Source organism: Drosophila virilis, chromosome 4 (assembly GCF_030788295.1).
Source record: "Drosophila virilis strain 15010-1051.87 chromosome 4, Dvir_AGI_RSII-ME, whole genome shotgun sequence".
NCBI classification, from domain to species: domain Eukaryota; kingdom Metazoa; phylum Arthropoda; class Insecta; order Diptera; family Drosophilidae; genus Drosophila; species Drosophila virilis.
In genome coordinates, this window is record NC_091546.1 from 13,563,864 (window position 1) to 13,580,206 (window position 16,343).

General features: G+C 45.1%; 1 protein-coding gene across 1 annotated transcript in view; it reads left to right on the top strand.

Annotated features, from left to right (window-relative positions):
* Positions 1-325: 325 nt before the first annotated feature.
* Positions 326-16,343, top strand: part of ssp3 (short spindle 3) — a 34,643-nt gene continuing 18,625 nt past the window's right edge. The window contains exons 1-7 of the mRNA XM_002051893.4: positions 326-1,053; positions 1,423-2,418; positions 2,572-4,173; positions 4,819-6,259; positions 6,415-6,672; positions 6,744-6,867; positions 8,622-8,761. Of these exons, the coding sequence (XP_002051929.1) occupies positions 900-1,053; positions 1,423-2,418; positions 2,572-4,173; positions 4,819-6,259; positions 6,415-6,672; positions 6,744-6,867; positions 8,622-8,761 (4,715 nt within the window). The 5' untranslated portion in view covers positions 326-899. The remainder of the gene's footprint in view (positions 1,054-1,422; positions 2,419-2,571; positions 4,174-4,818; positions 6,260-6,414; positions 6,673-6,743; positions 6,868-8,621; positions 8,762-16,343) is intronic.

The following is a 16,343-nucleotide window of genomic DNA, read 5'->3' on the forward strand; positions in this document are numbered from 1 at the left end:
GTACGTAGAATTTGGCGTAAAAACATTAAATTTAGTAGCACACACAAATTCAGGCAAAATTATATATTTACTTATCGATACATCGTTAATATATCCTAACGATATTAACAACTTGCGATAGTTTTAATTTAGCTATGTCTAATTATTGTTAGCCTCTGACCATATAATAGTATATACAACAGTACACAAAATCAACGCTGTTTGAGGAGTAGGCTAGCTAATAAAGCTTGCACTTTAATACTTTCATAACGCGATATATCGCTTGTCGAAATTCTATCGATATGTTGTTGGCTTGCGTGTGTGTACACACTGTTCGATAAACAGAAGGCGCACAGCTGATTCGGTCTGGCATGCAGTTCTACGTTCGTGCAGCGTTTTAAAATTATTTTTAGTTTATAATAAAGACACCTGCGTAAGAGTAATAAAAACAGCTGTAGCTAAATACGTTTTTGAAAACAATTCAAGCAAAGTAGCCTGCGCGTGTCTAAACAAACGTACAAGCGTGTGTATTGCGCAAAAATGTTACAATCTGTCATTGCGAAATTCTCAGCAACAGCAGCAGACACAACGGCAGCAGCAACAACAACAACAACAGAAACAGTAACAACAACAACAAGCCAACCAGCAGCCGTTAAAAGACAATAAAAAAAAACCACACAAGAGTGCAACGAATTGCATAGTAATCAATTAAAATTTATAACAAATAGTCATAGTTTTGTGCATGGAGCAACAGCAGCTGTGAATCTTAATCAAATTGAACTGTTGAAAGAGTTGCAAACGTAAAGGTGTGCGAACAGCTGCGTCTGGGACTGGCGTAGGCGTTGGCGTAGGCAGCGGCAGAGGCAGAGGCAACAACAGCAAACATACCAAACAAAAAGATACCACAAAATAAAAAGGCAATGGAAATGCGAGAGGTGCTGAGTCGCGAGGGGCGCGAAGCAAAGAATTTGCTAGTCTACCAGTTTTGCGATGAGACAACCGCAAACGGCGGCGCTGGCGCTGGCGCTGGCAGCGGCGCGGCCAGAGACGGCGGCGTTGTAGTCAATGGCGATTGTAAGTTGAAAGTTTTGTGTTACTTCTGATACCCTGTGCCCAATCGAAAAAGTGCATAAGTGCCTGCTATTCCGTCTAGTATAAATATATTCAATGTCAAGTGCCCTGTTTGCGTCCGTCCGTTTGTCCTGACGCCTTTACGAAGGCCGCTAATCAAGTTGATTTCATAGTATCGCTAACTGTCCTTTGCTGCACGGATAAATCGATAAATATCGATCTTCAGCCGCAGTTTTCGAACATATCTCGAAGATTATGAGTTTCGTGTAACATGCACAGCTTATAGATATTTGTGTACAGGGTAACTCCTAGTCGTGAGCTCTCGACTCGATCGTTCTTTTGGCTTTTGTAACTTGAATTTATTTATTTTAGGTTATTCAGCGCCCACATGCCGTAAGCCGCCAGTGGCGCCGCCGAAATCGCCAAACGGGCTGCAAACGCCCAAACACTGCCAATCGCCGACGACGATGCGCCAAGCAAAGCCGGGCAATGGCGGCGTGGGCGCTGGCTCCACTGGACCGCGTGTGCGCAGCGCCTCAACGGGACGGGACAAGAAGTCGGAGCTGCAGGCACGCTACTGGGCGCTGCTCTTTGGCAATTTGCAGCGTGCGGTCAACGAGATTTATCAGACGGTCGAGTGCTATGAGAACATATCCAGCTGTCAGGAGGCCATACTTGTGCTGGAGAATTATGTGCGTGACTTCAAGGCGCTCAGCGAATGGTTTAAGGTCAGCTGGGACTATGACTCACGGCCGCTGCAGCAGCGTCCCCAGAGCCTCGCCTGGGAGGTGCGCAAAAGCAATCCTACGCCCCGTGTGCGTACCAAAAGCCTGTGCAGCCCCACAACATCTGGTAAATCCAGTCCAGCGCTATTTCCCTGCAATTCCGGCAAGACATCTCCCTGCTGCGATGGTCATGTGACGCCCAAGAAGCTGCTGCGCGCCTACGACCAGCTGCCACGGGGCGCCATGCGTGTCAATGTCCGTGAACTGTTCGCGGCCAATAAGCGCAATGCGCATGGCTCGCCCAATTCCGATGCACTGGAGCCGACGCCAGCAGCGCCATTGGAGCTGCCTGCGGACAAGCCGTATGTGCAGCTAAACAATCAATATTCACAGACAGATCTCGAAGATCCGCATCTGACGCTCGCCGATGTGCGTGAGAAGATGCAACGCGAGGCTGCCGAACGGGAGGCTGCCGAAAGAGAAGCAGCTGAACGAGAGGCGGCCGAAAGAGAGGCGGCTGCTGCAAGGGAGCTAGCTGACAGGGAAGCGACTGAAAGGGAGGCAGCTGAAAGAGAGGCGGCTGTAAAGGAGGCAGCTGTAAAGGAGTCGACTGAAAAGGAAGAGGCTGTCAAGAAGGCACCTGGTAAGTGGCCCATTAATGTACAATTCCATGGACATCCTAATTAAGCCGTGGACCATATCCGACCCTCACTCTCTCTTAAGAGAATCGAGACTGTGTTTCCATTATAGTTATTATGTACATGTATATTTCATGCTCATGAATATTATTTTTTAGATTCCAACGCTGCTCAGCCAAAGGAGGAAATGGAGCCAGTGCAGCTGTCCAGCACAATTGAGCCAAAGGAAACACAAGCAGAATCTCAGCCAGAACCACAGCGCGTGGAGCAACAGGCGCCGAATCAGACAGCTGTTGCTGTCATTGAGCCCACAGCTCTGGAGTTGACCGTCTCCCGCTTGGATGCCATGGAGAACGCATTGTTAATAGCGCAGGCCAACAAGACGCCCACGCCGCCCAGCACGCTGCTTAAACCGGTCACCATGCCGCCGGCAGAGAAAAAGAACCAATCGCAGCCACTGGGCGGCGCCATGCAGAATAGTCCGCTGAAGTACTCGAGTGTGCTCAATCGACCGGTGGCGGCGCGTGGCGGCAGCCAAAAGGCAAATGGACAAATGGGCGGAGCAGCTAACAGCAATACCAAATTGCTGAACAGCAAACCAGCCCTGGCCAAGACAGCGGCTCCACCAAACGGCTTGCGGCGGCTCAACAATAACAACAGCAGCAACAACAACAACAACAACAACAACTTGAAGACCTTTGCGGCACGCAGCGCGCGTGTGCCACCGCCGCGTCCCAGCAGCAAAACGGAATGCTATGGCCCGCCTAACAATGTGGCCACACGGCTGTCCGCCAGATCACGGACCATGCTGGACATGAATGGCAATGCGGTGGCCGCCGCCACCGTGGCAGCAGTGTTGCCCAAGCCGCTAGCCAGACGCACCGGCAGCACGCTGCTGAGCACAGGCACCATGCCGGCTGTCGGTAAGCGTGTCAGCGCGCCCAGCATACGCCTGAGCTCACGTGAGGACATAGCCAGCTCGACGTCCACGCTGAAGGCCAGCAACGAACAGCTGAGTAGCTCGCGCAGCACCCTCAAGCTGGACGAGCGCCATTCGGAGCCCAAGCAGCTGCTGCCGGATGCCAACGACGGTTGGCTGACGGTCAAGAATCGTCGCCGCACCAGCATGCACTGGGCGAATCGTTTCAATCAGCCCACGGGCTATGCCAGTCTGCCTACCCTGGCGCTGCTCAACGAGCAGAAGGAGGAAAAGGACAAGCAGCAGCGTGAGAGGGCGGCAGCAGCAGCTGCAGCTGCCAACAGGAGCCAGGCCAGCGGCAAATCCACTTTGGCCGGCAAAATGCCCGCAACTGATATCATCAAACCCAAGGCTGGCAACAAGGCGGCCAAAATGATGGCGCCGCCGGCGTCGAGGCCGGAAATCAAGAATGCCAAGGCCAAGGTGAACTCGTTTCCAGCACAGCGCACAGCAGCCAATGTGAAAAAGCAAGACAAAGAAAAGGAGCAGGCCAAGGAAAAGGACAAGGAGCAGGAAAAGTGCAAAGACAAGGACAAGGATAAGCCGAAGCCATCCATTGGCTTAGCGCGAAGCAGCAGCCATTGCAGCCATAATATTGTGGCACCCTCGCCAAATGCACGCACCTCCATCATCAAGCGACAGAAATCGGATCTCACGGGCCTCAAGATGACCTCCCTGCACAAGGAGTACATGCGCAGCGAGAAGAATGCGCTGCGCAAACAGCAAAAGGAGCAAAAGGATCAGAGCAGCAGCAACAACTCCACAGCGACTGACAATGAGTGTAAGTAAGCAAGCCTTGAGTTAAAAACAAGCAGAAAGCCTTAACATAGTTGTGCCAGTAGCTGTTGTGATTTCAGTATCAGTCAATTAATCAATCAGCTGCTTATCAATCAAAAAGTCAGGACCAAATATTCTATCTATTCCATATTCCATAGGTCATCAATCAGTTAGTCAGTCAGTCAATCAGTCAAGACCAAAGAGTCATATGCGCAGATAATTTAACAAGTGTAGTTCATCAATCAGTCAGTCAGTCAATCAATCTGGTCAGTCCTCTAATCAGTCAGGACATTTTTAAATATATGGATAAACAAATTCGCATGTTTCTTTGTATTATTTATTTCGTTTCCTAAAAATATTGATGATACACATAAGTCAGTCAATCAATCAATATACCTTGTCAATCAATAAAGAAATTATTTATTTATTATGAATTATCAATCAGTCAGTCAATCAATCAGTCTGTCTCCTCGATCAGTTTCATATCTTTGCATATTCAGGTAAATAAATTTATTTATAGTTTCTGTAATAGATTATGAATCAATCAAACTAGCAGTCAATCAATCAATCAGTGTAAACATAATGAATGATATATTTCTTTGTAAACAATGTAAAATTCAAATTATCTTTTCTCTTAACGCTCCGTCAGCCAACAACGATGACCACAACAAGATCGACATCAAAATCCAGACGAACTGTGAGTTCTCCAAGACAATTGGTGAGCTGTACGAGAGTATTGCCCGGAGCAAGCTGCCCAATGGGTGTGTCAAGTCCAGCGCCAACATGCTAAGTGCCTGCGATGAGATCGAGGAGCAGACCGCCGAGGATGTGGAGGAGGAGCGCAACGAACGCATTCTGGTTGAGGTGCAGGAGTCGCTGGAGCGTCAAATACGCGAGCTGGAGAGCACAGAGATCGATGTGGACACCGAAACGGATGAAACGGATGGTGAGGTGCAGCTGGAGGAGCAAGACGACAACACGGATCAGGCGCTCGACGATGCCGTCGTCTTTGTTACGATGAGCGATGATGAAAACGCCAGCCTGGAGCTGCGCTACCAGGCGCTGCTGTCGGACATGTCCTGGAACGAACGTGCCGAGGCACTGGCCACGCTGCAGGCCTATGTGGCGCGTCATCCTGGCCGCGCACAGGAGCTGCACCAGAAGCTATCCTCGCCCTCGCGCCGTCGCTCGCTGCAGGAGACCCTCAAGAAGTACCAGGCAAAGCAGGCACGGGCCCAGCAGAAGCGGGCGCTGTTGCAGCAGGAGAAGGCCGCCAAGCTGCAGCAGCTATTTGTGCGTGTCGAGGACGTCAAGGCGGCCAAGAAGCAGCTTATCGAGGACAAGCGCCAGAAGATGGAGGGCCGTCTGCAGCGTGCTGCCGAGAACCGCGAGCTTTATTTGCGCCAGATCATTGAGAAGGCGCACGACGAGGACAAAAAGCTCAAGGAGATTAACTTCATTAAGAATATCGAAGCGCAGAATAAGCGACTCGATTTGCTCGAAGCCTTTAAGGAGACAGAGGGTCGTCTGCAGGATCTCGAGCAGGAGCGTCAGAAGCGCGTCGAGGAGAAGGCCGCCAAGGAGGCGGCTGTGGAGCGGCGGCGACAGGCGCTCGAAAAGGAGCGTCTGCTCAAGCTGGAAAAAATGAACGAGACGCGGCTGGAGAAGGAGCAGCGCATTGGCAAAATGCAGGAGCAAAAGGAGCGACAACGTCAGGCGCTCGCTCGCGAAAAGGCACGCGATCGCGAGGAGCGTCTGCTCGCCCTCCAGGTGCAACAGCAGCAGACCACCGAGGAGCTGCAGCGCAAGATCCTACACAAGCAGCTGGAGTCGGCGCGTCGCCATGAGGAGAACATCGAGCACATACGCCAGCGTGCACTGGAGCTTACCATGCCCAGCACCAGGCAGCAGGACGATGTGCGCGGTGACGAGGACGCGGACCTGGTCAATGGGAATGCCACCAGCACCACCAACGAGGATTGCGATTTGTCCTCAACACTATCCGACATGGGCGGCCTGACCGGCAGTCGCGAGCATTCGCGCAGCTACAAAAAGAAGATGAAGAAACTGAAGCAACGCATGAGCCAGTGGTAAGAGAGCTTGTCGCCTGAAATACCCCATTTAAAGGATATAGGATAATGGCGGATATACTACCGTATAATCGTGTTCCGCCGATATAGAGATAGAGCTTTAAGATTCCATTTGAATACCTGCATATTATTTTAATTCTTTCCTCAACTGCCAGTGCCGCGGATTACTTGTCCACAATGGAGGCCCTGCCCGCCCATGTGAAACGGGATAGCAGCGTGCCGAAGCTGCTGCATCTGGTGATGAAGGGCGGCGGCTCTCAGGGTCTGGACCGTACGCTGGGCAATCTGTTGCGTGTGATACCAAAGGCGCAGACCTACGACTTTCAGGCGTTCCTCAGCATGGACGGGCTCGGTGTGCTGGCCAATCATGTGATCAGCAAGGGCTTGGAGGACAATGCCGAGATCTCAAAGAAGTAAGTTGAACGAGAAGTTAATGAAATATTTATGAGATCAATAAAACTAAATCGATTTCCTTCGATTTCAGATCCGTCACACTGGCCGTTCAGCTGTATCGGAATGCGTGCTCCGTTTGTCCACAGATAGCGCGTCATGCGCTTCTGGGCAACTCCATTGCGACGCTCTTCGATGCCATAAGCAAGAGTTTCCAGGTGAGCTAAAGCCTCTGGTGGCCCAATAAAAGTGTCGCCGCGCTGTCGCACACAAAATGCATCTAGAAACGTAATTCCCCCAAGTGCGTTGCACGCTTTAAACTTGGCTCGCGTTCTTATTCTTGCCCTCTGCCCCTCTTCTTGTACCTCGTCCCCCTCTCCCACTAGTTGCCTGGCATATAGCCACTTAACACTTGGCCGCGCTGATTTCGTCTCTCTTATACGCTTCAACCATAAAATATATTTGTGCTGTAGGGCATTTGCGTTCTGTGCTAAGCTTTGCGACAACTGGCAAGAACTTTTGAATACCTTTTTTTTTTGAACTCTTAAAACTATGGCAAATTGTTGAATTTAGTGAAATAGATATTGTTTTTATATGCCTGGGAGCTTTGATATATTTTATAGTTAATATTTATAATATATTTATGCATATATTTATTGATTTCATTTAAATTAAAATTTATGAAATTTATATAAATATATATGCATATATTTTTAAATACAAATTAAAGTAAAAAAAAAACACAGTTTAAATTAAATTGAAATTAATTAAAACATGCTTAAGTTTCGCGCCCTTTTTGATATTTGGAAAACTTTATCATTTTTTTTTTAACAAAAAAAATATTGTAGCTTAAAGTATGAATTGCGAATTTTCAACATATCATTTTAATTTTATTGCTTATAAATCCGACAATTTCCAGCGATCAAATAACATTTCGAATTAGTTTTTTAGTTCATATATATTTTTGTTAATGTAGGGCATTTGCAAGTCGACTTGATACACACACGAGAACTTTGCCAAGTTTAAAGTTTATTGTTTTCTTATTTTGTTCGCTTGTTTATTTGCCATTTCTTTTGACGCTTTTATTTGGCGCGTTGCTTTTGCTTTTTGTTTCTGTTGTTGTTGTTGTTGCCCTGTGTGGCATTTTTATTTGTATTTTATTTACTGGCCGCGGCGGCGACGCGTTGTGGCCTATAAATTCGTAACGCACTAGCCGCAAAACTCCCCCGCCGCCCGCAACCCCCAAACCCTCCCCCCTCCCTGGGCCGACAATTTGTCAGCATTTGGCTGTCAAGTTTTGCGTGCGTCTTTTTTTGTTGTTATTGTTTTTATATATGCATAAATGTTTATGTATATGTATGTGTATGTGTATGTATGTGTATGTGTATGTGTTTGTATATTTGGGGGCCGCTGTTAAATCAATCGTTAAAGCGCGTAAAAAGTCATTTTATATTTATGCATTGTTGTTGTTCGTTTGCTGTGCTTTTATTTTTTGTATTTCATAAAAAAATATTTTTACTGCGTTGCTGTTGTTGTTGCTTTGGCTCGTGTTTATTGTTGTGCTTGTGCCCCCCCCCCCCCTCCCCTCCCCCCAACACACCTCTGGTTATTGCTGATGGATCAGCGCGCACGCCGCTTGTCATGTAATCAAGAAGAAGCAGAAACAGAGAAAGAGATAAAGAGCGTCGCGTTAAAAAACATCAATTAACATTTTGATTGATGTGAGTGGCCGTTACGGTTGTTGTTGTTCTTCTTCTTGCTGTAGCTGTTAACTTTTATAATTAATTTGAAAACACACACGAAAAATGTCGCTTAACGCCGCAAAGCATGCAACAATTGTGCGACAACAACAACTGCAACAACAACAACAACAACAACAACAATGCCAACAAGTCCATTGACACTTTTTGACTTTCTGTTTGATTTGTATTTTGATTTTTTTCTTTTCGACTGTTTCTTTCGCCATTTGCAGTTACCCGAAGAAAAATCACCACAACATCCGGTCGAGTTATCCACGGAGCTAATGCTGGCATGCACCGAGGCGCTATCATCCAACTATGTGAAGAAAAACACCCACCCTAAAGTTCCGGAACGCCTACCGGACATGATAAAGTGAGTACAAAAGAAAAAAATGAAAAACGACAAAGAAAAACAAAAGAAACAACTGCACAAAGTTAACAGTACAACGTACACAGAAACACACACACACACACATGCATGCGCGCGCTCGCAAGTAGGGGAAATGGCGCAAGTTCGAAAGAATACAATGTTCGAAAATGCGTGAGTGGCGGCCAGGCAGTGCGTGCGTGTGCGAGCGGGAGCGCTTGTGTGTGTGCAGGGGCGTGTCAATGCTGTGCGAGCGTGACGGCTAGTGTGCTGCGCCTGTATATGTATGTATGTATATGGCCTGCATATGCAGTGGCTTGCAAACTGTGCAGGCTGTGTTTACCATTTGGCAGTGCTTGTCCAATTGCGCTTTATGAGCAAGTGCAGCCATTGTTGTTTCTGTTATTGTTGTTGTTGCGGGCGCTTTCAACACTCGCCGCTAACTTTCTGCCTGCACGTTTTTATGACTGCTTCGCTTTTACAGTTGCTGCTGCTGCTGCTGCATTGTTGTTGCTGCTGCTTGAATTCGTTTTTTTTTTATTTTGGCAAAAACTTTAATGTAGCCCGCGCGCAGTCCGCGTCGCTGCTTGTTTTTCTTTAATTTGCGCTTATTTTGCGTGCGTGTGTGTGTGTGTGTGTATTTTTGGGCAATGCACAAGTTTTAATCGAATTTCTGCTGTTGTTACCCACACACACACGCACGCACACAGACGCCATTTTGTTTATTTTTGCAGAAATTGAATTTCATATACATTTGCTTATTGTGTTTCCTTTTTGTTGTTTATTTTGCGCTGTGTTCACTTTTTTGATTGTAAAAAAAAAAGAAACTTTTGTTATGCATTTTTGTGACTTTTGTTGTTTTTATATATTTTAGTCATTTTTGTTCGTTTGGCTTTTGTTTCGCCAGTAAAAACATTTTGTTTATCCTTTGTGTGGCACTGTCCCCCCCTCCGCCCCCCCTCCTTCCTCTGGCTCTAGCCCATTGAATTTTTTTCTCTAGTTTTTTATTTTTGTTGATCAATTTTCGTTTGTTTATGTTTTCAATTTGCTTACAAAAGCTTTTCGTTTATTTTATTAGTAGCCCGCCGCCATTGTTCTCTGTCTCTCTCTCTCGCTCTCGCTCTCTCTCTCCCCCATACCATTTTTTGTTCGCAGCCTTTTGTGGTTGTTTGCTTTTCTTTTTATATTCCCAATTTTTATTTTATTTTATTTTTTTTTTTAGCAGCGCGCTTTTCGGCGCTCAATTCAATTACAAAGCGTTGCCGTCTTGTTTTCTATAGCTGCGTCTAACGTTTTGCTGCAAAATCACATTTTCCTTGACTATAATTTCCTCCGGCCCGGCGCCCGCTACACAATACGCTGCGCCATTTTGCCAAAACTTGAATAAAGCGAAGAGTGGGATAAAAAAAAAAAAAAATAGATATAAAGAAACAGAAATTCAATTCGCCGCACTTGAATGGGATGCCACCTCCGGTCGTAGCAGCAAGTATTTGGCTGTTGCTTCCTCTAGCTCCCACACCCCTGGCGCCCCTCCCCCACTCCTTCCACTACTTGTACTCTCTACTTTTCTGCCGCTCGTTCTGCTGCTTTCTAATTCAATTGTAGCTTTCGGGGCGGCCAACTGCTGTAGTCAATCTTTTGGCTGTGCTCGACGTGCAGCTTTTTGTAGCTGCATAATTTAATTTTTGTTTACTTTTAATTGGTCGAGCGGCATACAGAAAGTGAAGAGCGCGTTGAGGGGAAGCGGAGCGAGGGGGAGGGGGTTGGCACTAGAGCGAAGGGCGCAACACTTTTTCATTCCGATTTGTAACACAAATTTGATTTTAATTAAGAAACTTTCCAAATTTTTTCTTGCTTTCTTCTCTCAGTTTGCTTTTGAGCTCTAACATTTCAATGAATTATGCACTAAATTCATGTTTTCCCTTTTGGGTTCTATTTCGAATTTAGCATGTCATAAGCCAAAGCTTCTCTAGTGCTAGGCATGGGTGTATCCGTGTGCATGTATTACATATGTTTGCATTGGTGTGTCTGCATATAGAGCACGCCCATTGACCCAGTCGCCTTTTTTGGTAAGCTTTGTCATCATTATTATCATCATAGTTACCATCGTTATCGTCATTATCATTATGATTATCCACAAAGTCGTGGTTTGCCTTAGCCGCATAGAACTCGGTTGGTTAACAAAGTTTCCGCTTGAGCGAAGTTTTGATTTTCTCTGCAAGAGTTTCGAGTTTCGTGTTTCCCAGGCCTTTCAAACATACTTGCAATTCAGCTTTTAAATTAAAACGAAATGAAGTAGATTAATATACAATAACTTTATTGCTGTATTCTTTGGAATTTTCATGAAGGGTTTTTTAAGCGGACTAATCACAATAATAACTTTTATATTTATATATATGTACATATATGATAAATCATAAAATTATATTAAATTTTTAACAATATTCGCATAACTTTTGCCTGAACATAATTTCATTAATCTGAGTTAGTCGGCCGCAGCCAACTTAACAAGCGTACTTAACTCTTTTAGTGCTGCCAGATTGTTGCAAAAACAATAGGCGAACTATTGTTGCTATTTCATCATTTCACATTTAAGACTTCGATAAAGAATATTTGATAAAATTCTACAAATTATATTTAATGTTAAATAAAAATCCAGCAATTAGCATTAATCAGTAAGAAAAGATGCCATGTAACTTCAGCACACTTCCGAAAATTTAAACTTTGACAAAACAGAACTATAATTTTTCCTTCAAACAAACGCTTCAAATACCCTATAGCTAAAATGCCTTTATAGTTACTTTGATTTTGGTCTGCGCAACTAATTTAATAACTTTTGCTAAGAAAATAGACTTCTTTTTTTCTGTCAAAAGCGAAACCTGCACTTTAAAATTTAGAAATAATTGAATCATAGCTCTTTTAAATGTGCTTCAATTATTTGAGGCTCGCCTGAATGAACCCAAAAATTTAAATTTTTCCCAACGCTCAACCCCTAAACTTTCCAGCTCCCGCACGGCCTGCTACTGGAACCATAACAAATCTAAATTCTATGCAAATACCATAATTGTGAGTGTGTGTGTGTGTGTGTGTGTGGCGTGTGCGCTTCTCGTTTTACAATGTAATTGATTCATAATTAATCAACGCAATCATTAGACAGATCATGTACAGGAGCCTCAACCCTCGCGCTAATAAAAAAACGATAGCAAATACATATTTAATCATCATTTGATCATCAATTTTCAAGGCGTTGTCTGGCTAAACAAATGATAAAAAAAAAAAGTTATGACAAGTAGGTCGGTGTAGGGCCACGGGCAGGGGTAGGTGTCAGACGGGCGGGCGGGGTAGGCAGGTAACGGCAATCATAACGATGATTTGACACGCGATAAGGCGCACACGAAAGCTTCCTTCATGGCATCCGCATCCGCATCCTCAACCTCATCCATGTCCACATTCGCAGCATCGCCGCGCATGGCAACCCCCCGCGTGCTGCACAATTGAATCCCTGCTCCGCCACGCCCAGCTCCCTGCTGTCATAATGAAATATGCATACGACAAGAAGAAGCGGTAACCAGTCGGGTTAGTGGAGGAGGGCGAGAGCGAGCGATAGAAAGGAGAGCTCTGATTCAGCCGGGCAGGATTCTCTGGGTGCGCCGCGTGTCTCCTTTTGTTTGGTTGTCAACAAGGACAAGGCTGCTGCTGTTGCTCCCGCTGCACGATTAATTTAATTACCCTTTAAAGTAACCATATCGAATGGCCATTTCGAGTTATGCCTCGTCCTGGCTCTTGTCCTCTCCATGCACTTTGCAGCACGGCCTCCAGTTGTCCTGCGACACTGGCCCTTAACTTTTGCCTCAATTACTGAACTCAGCTGCCTTTCAACCAAACACACACACACACACACACACACACACACACACACACACACACACACACACACACACACACACACACACACACACCCACACACACACACACACACGTGCTCTGGGTTTTATTTTACCAACGTCATGGACATATTAGTGCAACTATTTAGTTGCCACCACAGTCGCTGCGGCCCCTGCCACCAATGCTGCTCCAGTTAACACTATTACACTGCACAAAAAAGCTGCTACGAATTCGAATGATTTTCAAGGCCTAGAACCAAAAAAAATACTAGTTCATGTTATTGAGTCGAATTCTGCACATAGTTTGATACGACAACCCAAAAGTGTGCTATAATATTTCCAAAATATTTACTAAATTTATAATAAAATAACGTATATACGGTCACACTGTTCTGCATTTTAGCAGTGTAAAAACTATGCGGTGCATCCTGCGCCTGCTTTGAGGAAGTTGATGTGTAAGCATTCTCTTTTTTTTGGGCTTAGATCTTAAAATAAGGTTTTTTTTAGTAATTTCTTGTCACTTGACTCTTTCGCTCAGTGTATCGCGCCATGGCTGCAGCGTCGCCTTCAGGCATATTCATTTCAAGCGTTTGCCTTTGTTCGTTCTTGTTGTTATTTGTTGTTGTTGTTGTTGTTGTTGTTTGTTGTGCATTTAATATCCGATTTCAGTTTTTTGTTGATTCTTTTTGACAATGGGCGCAGGCATTGAACACTTCTCCGTCTCCTCCAACTCGTACGCTATTGTCCTTGTTGGCGGCAATGTGAAAGTTTTCTATTTGCTTAGTGCGCTGCGCTCCTTTTTCACGTCCTTTTGTTTTCGCTGCTGTCGCTGCTGCTGCTGCTGCTGCTGCTGCTGCTCCTCCTCAAAATCAAAATATTGACTTTTGAACGGCGCATTTATTGATCCATTGGCGGCAAACCCTGAGCTGCTCGCATAGCAGTCAGTTTTTTGTGCTGGCCAAGCCCTGAGCAGTTCGCGTAGCAGTCAACTTTTGTCAGCTGCAATTCAGTGTATTTTCCTCGGAGTCTATTCATAATGAAGTTTCTGTGTTTAACTGCAATGCCCCGCGAGCTGCGCGAGTCCCAATCTGCATGTCATAATTGAATTCAAATCACGAAACTGTCACAAACTAATCAGAGTTGTCATTTTTGTAACAGTAGACGAGCCGAGCGCCGTGTCTGGAGCAGCATTCGCTGCTTAGACCACCCACCCCTACAACCCCCCCTACGGTCGGCAAGCCCTCCTCAACCCCTGCTCATCGGTACGCGCTCATCTGTTCGTTTTCGACATTCAAACTGTCAAAAAGTCAGCATCAATTACAGTTACAGGCACATCATAGCAAACACAGAGAATGCGATAGGGCAGTTCCAGAGAAAGCGACAGAGTTAGAGAGTCGGTGGGAGAAAGCGAGAGAGAGGGAGCGGGTCAGCGCTCAAAGAAGTGCGCTTCAGTTTTTGCATCAAAATGCATTTGGACACAGGCTTAGAAAAGAAAAAAACAACAAAATACTACAAACTCTTAACTGGAAATGCGAGAGTTATTTGATGTAGTTTGTTGTTGGTCAAGCGAAAAGTTTGTTAACTAAAAGCAAGAGATTCCCCTATAAATGTTATATCAGCTTGCAAGAAGATTTATCACGATTTGTGGTTTCTCAATTTCTATATAAAAAAGATTGTAACCGAAACATATATTAAATTCAAATTCTTTCAAAGGATAAGGTCTGAGTTCGAGACTCAAAATGTACGAACAAGTTTGATTTGGAGATAGAATCATTTAAATGCCATCACTTGATCAGCTTCTAAGATTTATTATGATTTGCATGGCGTAGGCTCCTAAGAATATAATTTGATAATTAAAACGTATATATCATCTATTTTTAGTATCCTTAAATGTAATTTTTGAAATATATTCGCTTTGTAAACAGCAGAATTTCGTAAATAGCTTGATTATCCAATTAATTAATTAGTGAAATACCGAACTCTACATATAGAACATAATTGAATGCCAAAGTTCTAGCACATTCAGCGACAATATATTTGCTTTATAGCCACAATATGTCAGGATATTCAAATAATATTAGATATTATGTTGAGATGCAACAAACACCCCTCGATAATGCGAGGTGTGTGGCATGTAAGTTGTTAGTCGGGTTTGGGGTAGTCGTATGCAAAAGTCTGACATATGCGCTGACATTTTGCATGCAAAAAGGCGCAGCAGCAGCATCAGCCTCGAATGCTCTCTTTAACCCCACAACCAACGCAACCCAACCCAACCCCACCCCACCCCACTCGACCGTCCAATGAATGTTGAGTTGCATGTCAAAAGTTTGATGAGTGCCTGTCCAGAGCCGCATGTCAAAGGCAATGGGCATTGGCATTAAAAAGGATGAGGGGCAGTGTCGGCTTTTGGGCTATTGAATTACGTAGAGTCCGTAGAGTTTCAGATCTTTTGAGTGCATGCGCTTTGATTTTGGCTAGAAGGTCTGTTGTTCTTGTTGTTTTTCTTCTTTTTACACTCGAGGGAATATTAACCAAGCCAACCAGAGAAGCAAGACCAACCAGCAAAGCAACCAACCACCCACCCAGCCAGTCAGATCTTGGTCGACATATGTAAAATGTGTAAAGTGCAGCTACCGGTGCCAGTTACAGTTAATTTAATGCTCGTCAGCAGTGGCTGCTTTTCCTGATAATGTAGATAATGTTGATAATGCTGTTGATGATGATGATGATAATGTTGTTCCTGTTGCACCCTCAACAACTGTCTGTTTCACAATAACAACAACAACAACAACATTGTCTAGAGTTTTAGAGAGCGAGCAGAGCGCATCACTCAATCAAACGGCAATTGTGAGGGCTTCGGCAGACACGAATTCTGGCCCAGGGGCAGAAGCAACCCCTCTCGTGGAACGCAGCAAGTCCGAGTCCAACCCCTCCTGTAAGTGAAAACTAGAGTTCGAAGCACTGAAACTGGTGCAAATTAACACGCTAAGCACTTGAATGCGCCAAATGTGGCGTGAGTAATGCCCTCAAGTGGCCGACAGATGGCGCACATTACAAGCCACTAATCCAATGCGCCTAGCCCACGTTGGGCGCCATACATAAAGAGGGCTGTAAAAATTTATGCTAAAAACTAAAACTAAAAATCTGCACAGTTATCACTGTCCCCTTCGCCAGTTCCAGTCCATAATCTTCGTAATGCTCGAGTTCTCGCCAAGCTTTGGTCCACTCTTTGGTTATGGCCAGTCAATGCGGCCCCACATTGGGCGCCATTTATGATTGCGGCCAACTTAACATAAATTCTAATTTGATTTTGCCACTAAAGTGCCATAAGAACGCAATTTGACCAGCATTTGGGGGCAGAGATCCCATTCCATTTAATATGCTCGCATGACTATTTGAGTTTTCTTTCCTCCAGCCCCATCGGCTGAGGCTGAGGCCGAGGCCTTACGTTTTGGGCATAAATTTTTACGATGCTCGGCGACATATTCGCCATTTTCCACTTTCTACTTTCCACTTTTCACAAAAGCCAAATCACAGACGCCCATTTTCAGTGCCCAATCCGTAGCTCTAGTTTCCCCCCATCCCTCACTCTGCCTGCCTTACTTCAAGCGCTTCTAAGTGCCCTTGCCCGCGTAAGTGTACATTGGCTATGTGATGCAGCATTAAAGTGTAGCAAAGGGTATGAATTGTAAATTGTATTTTCT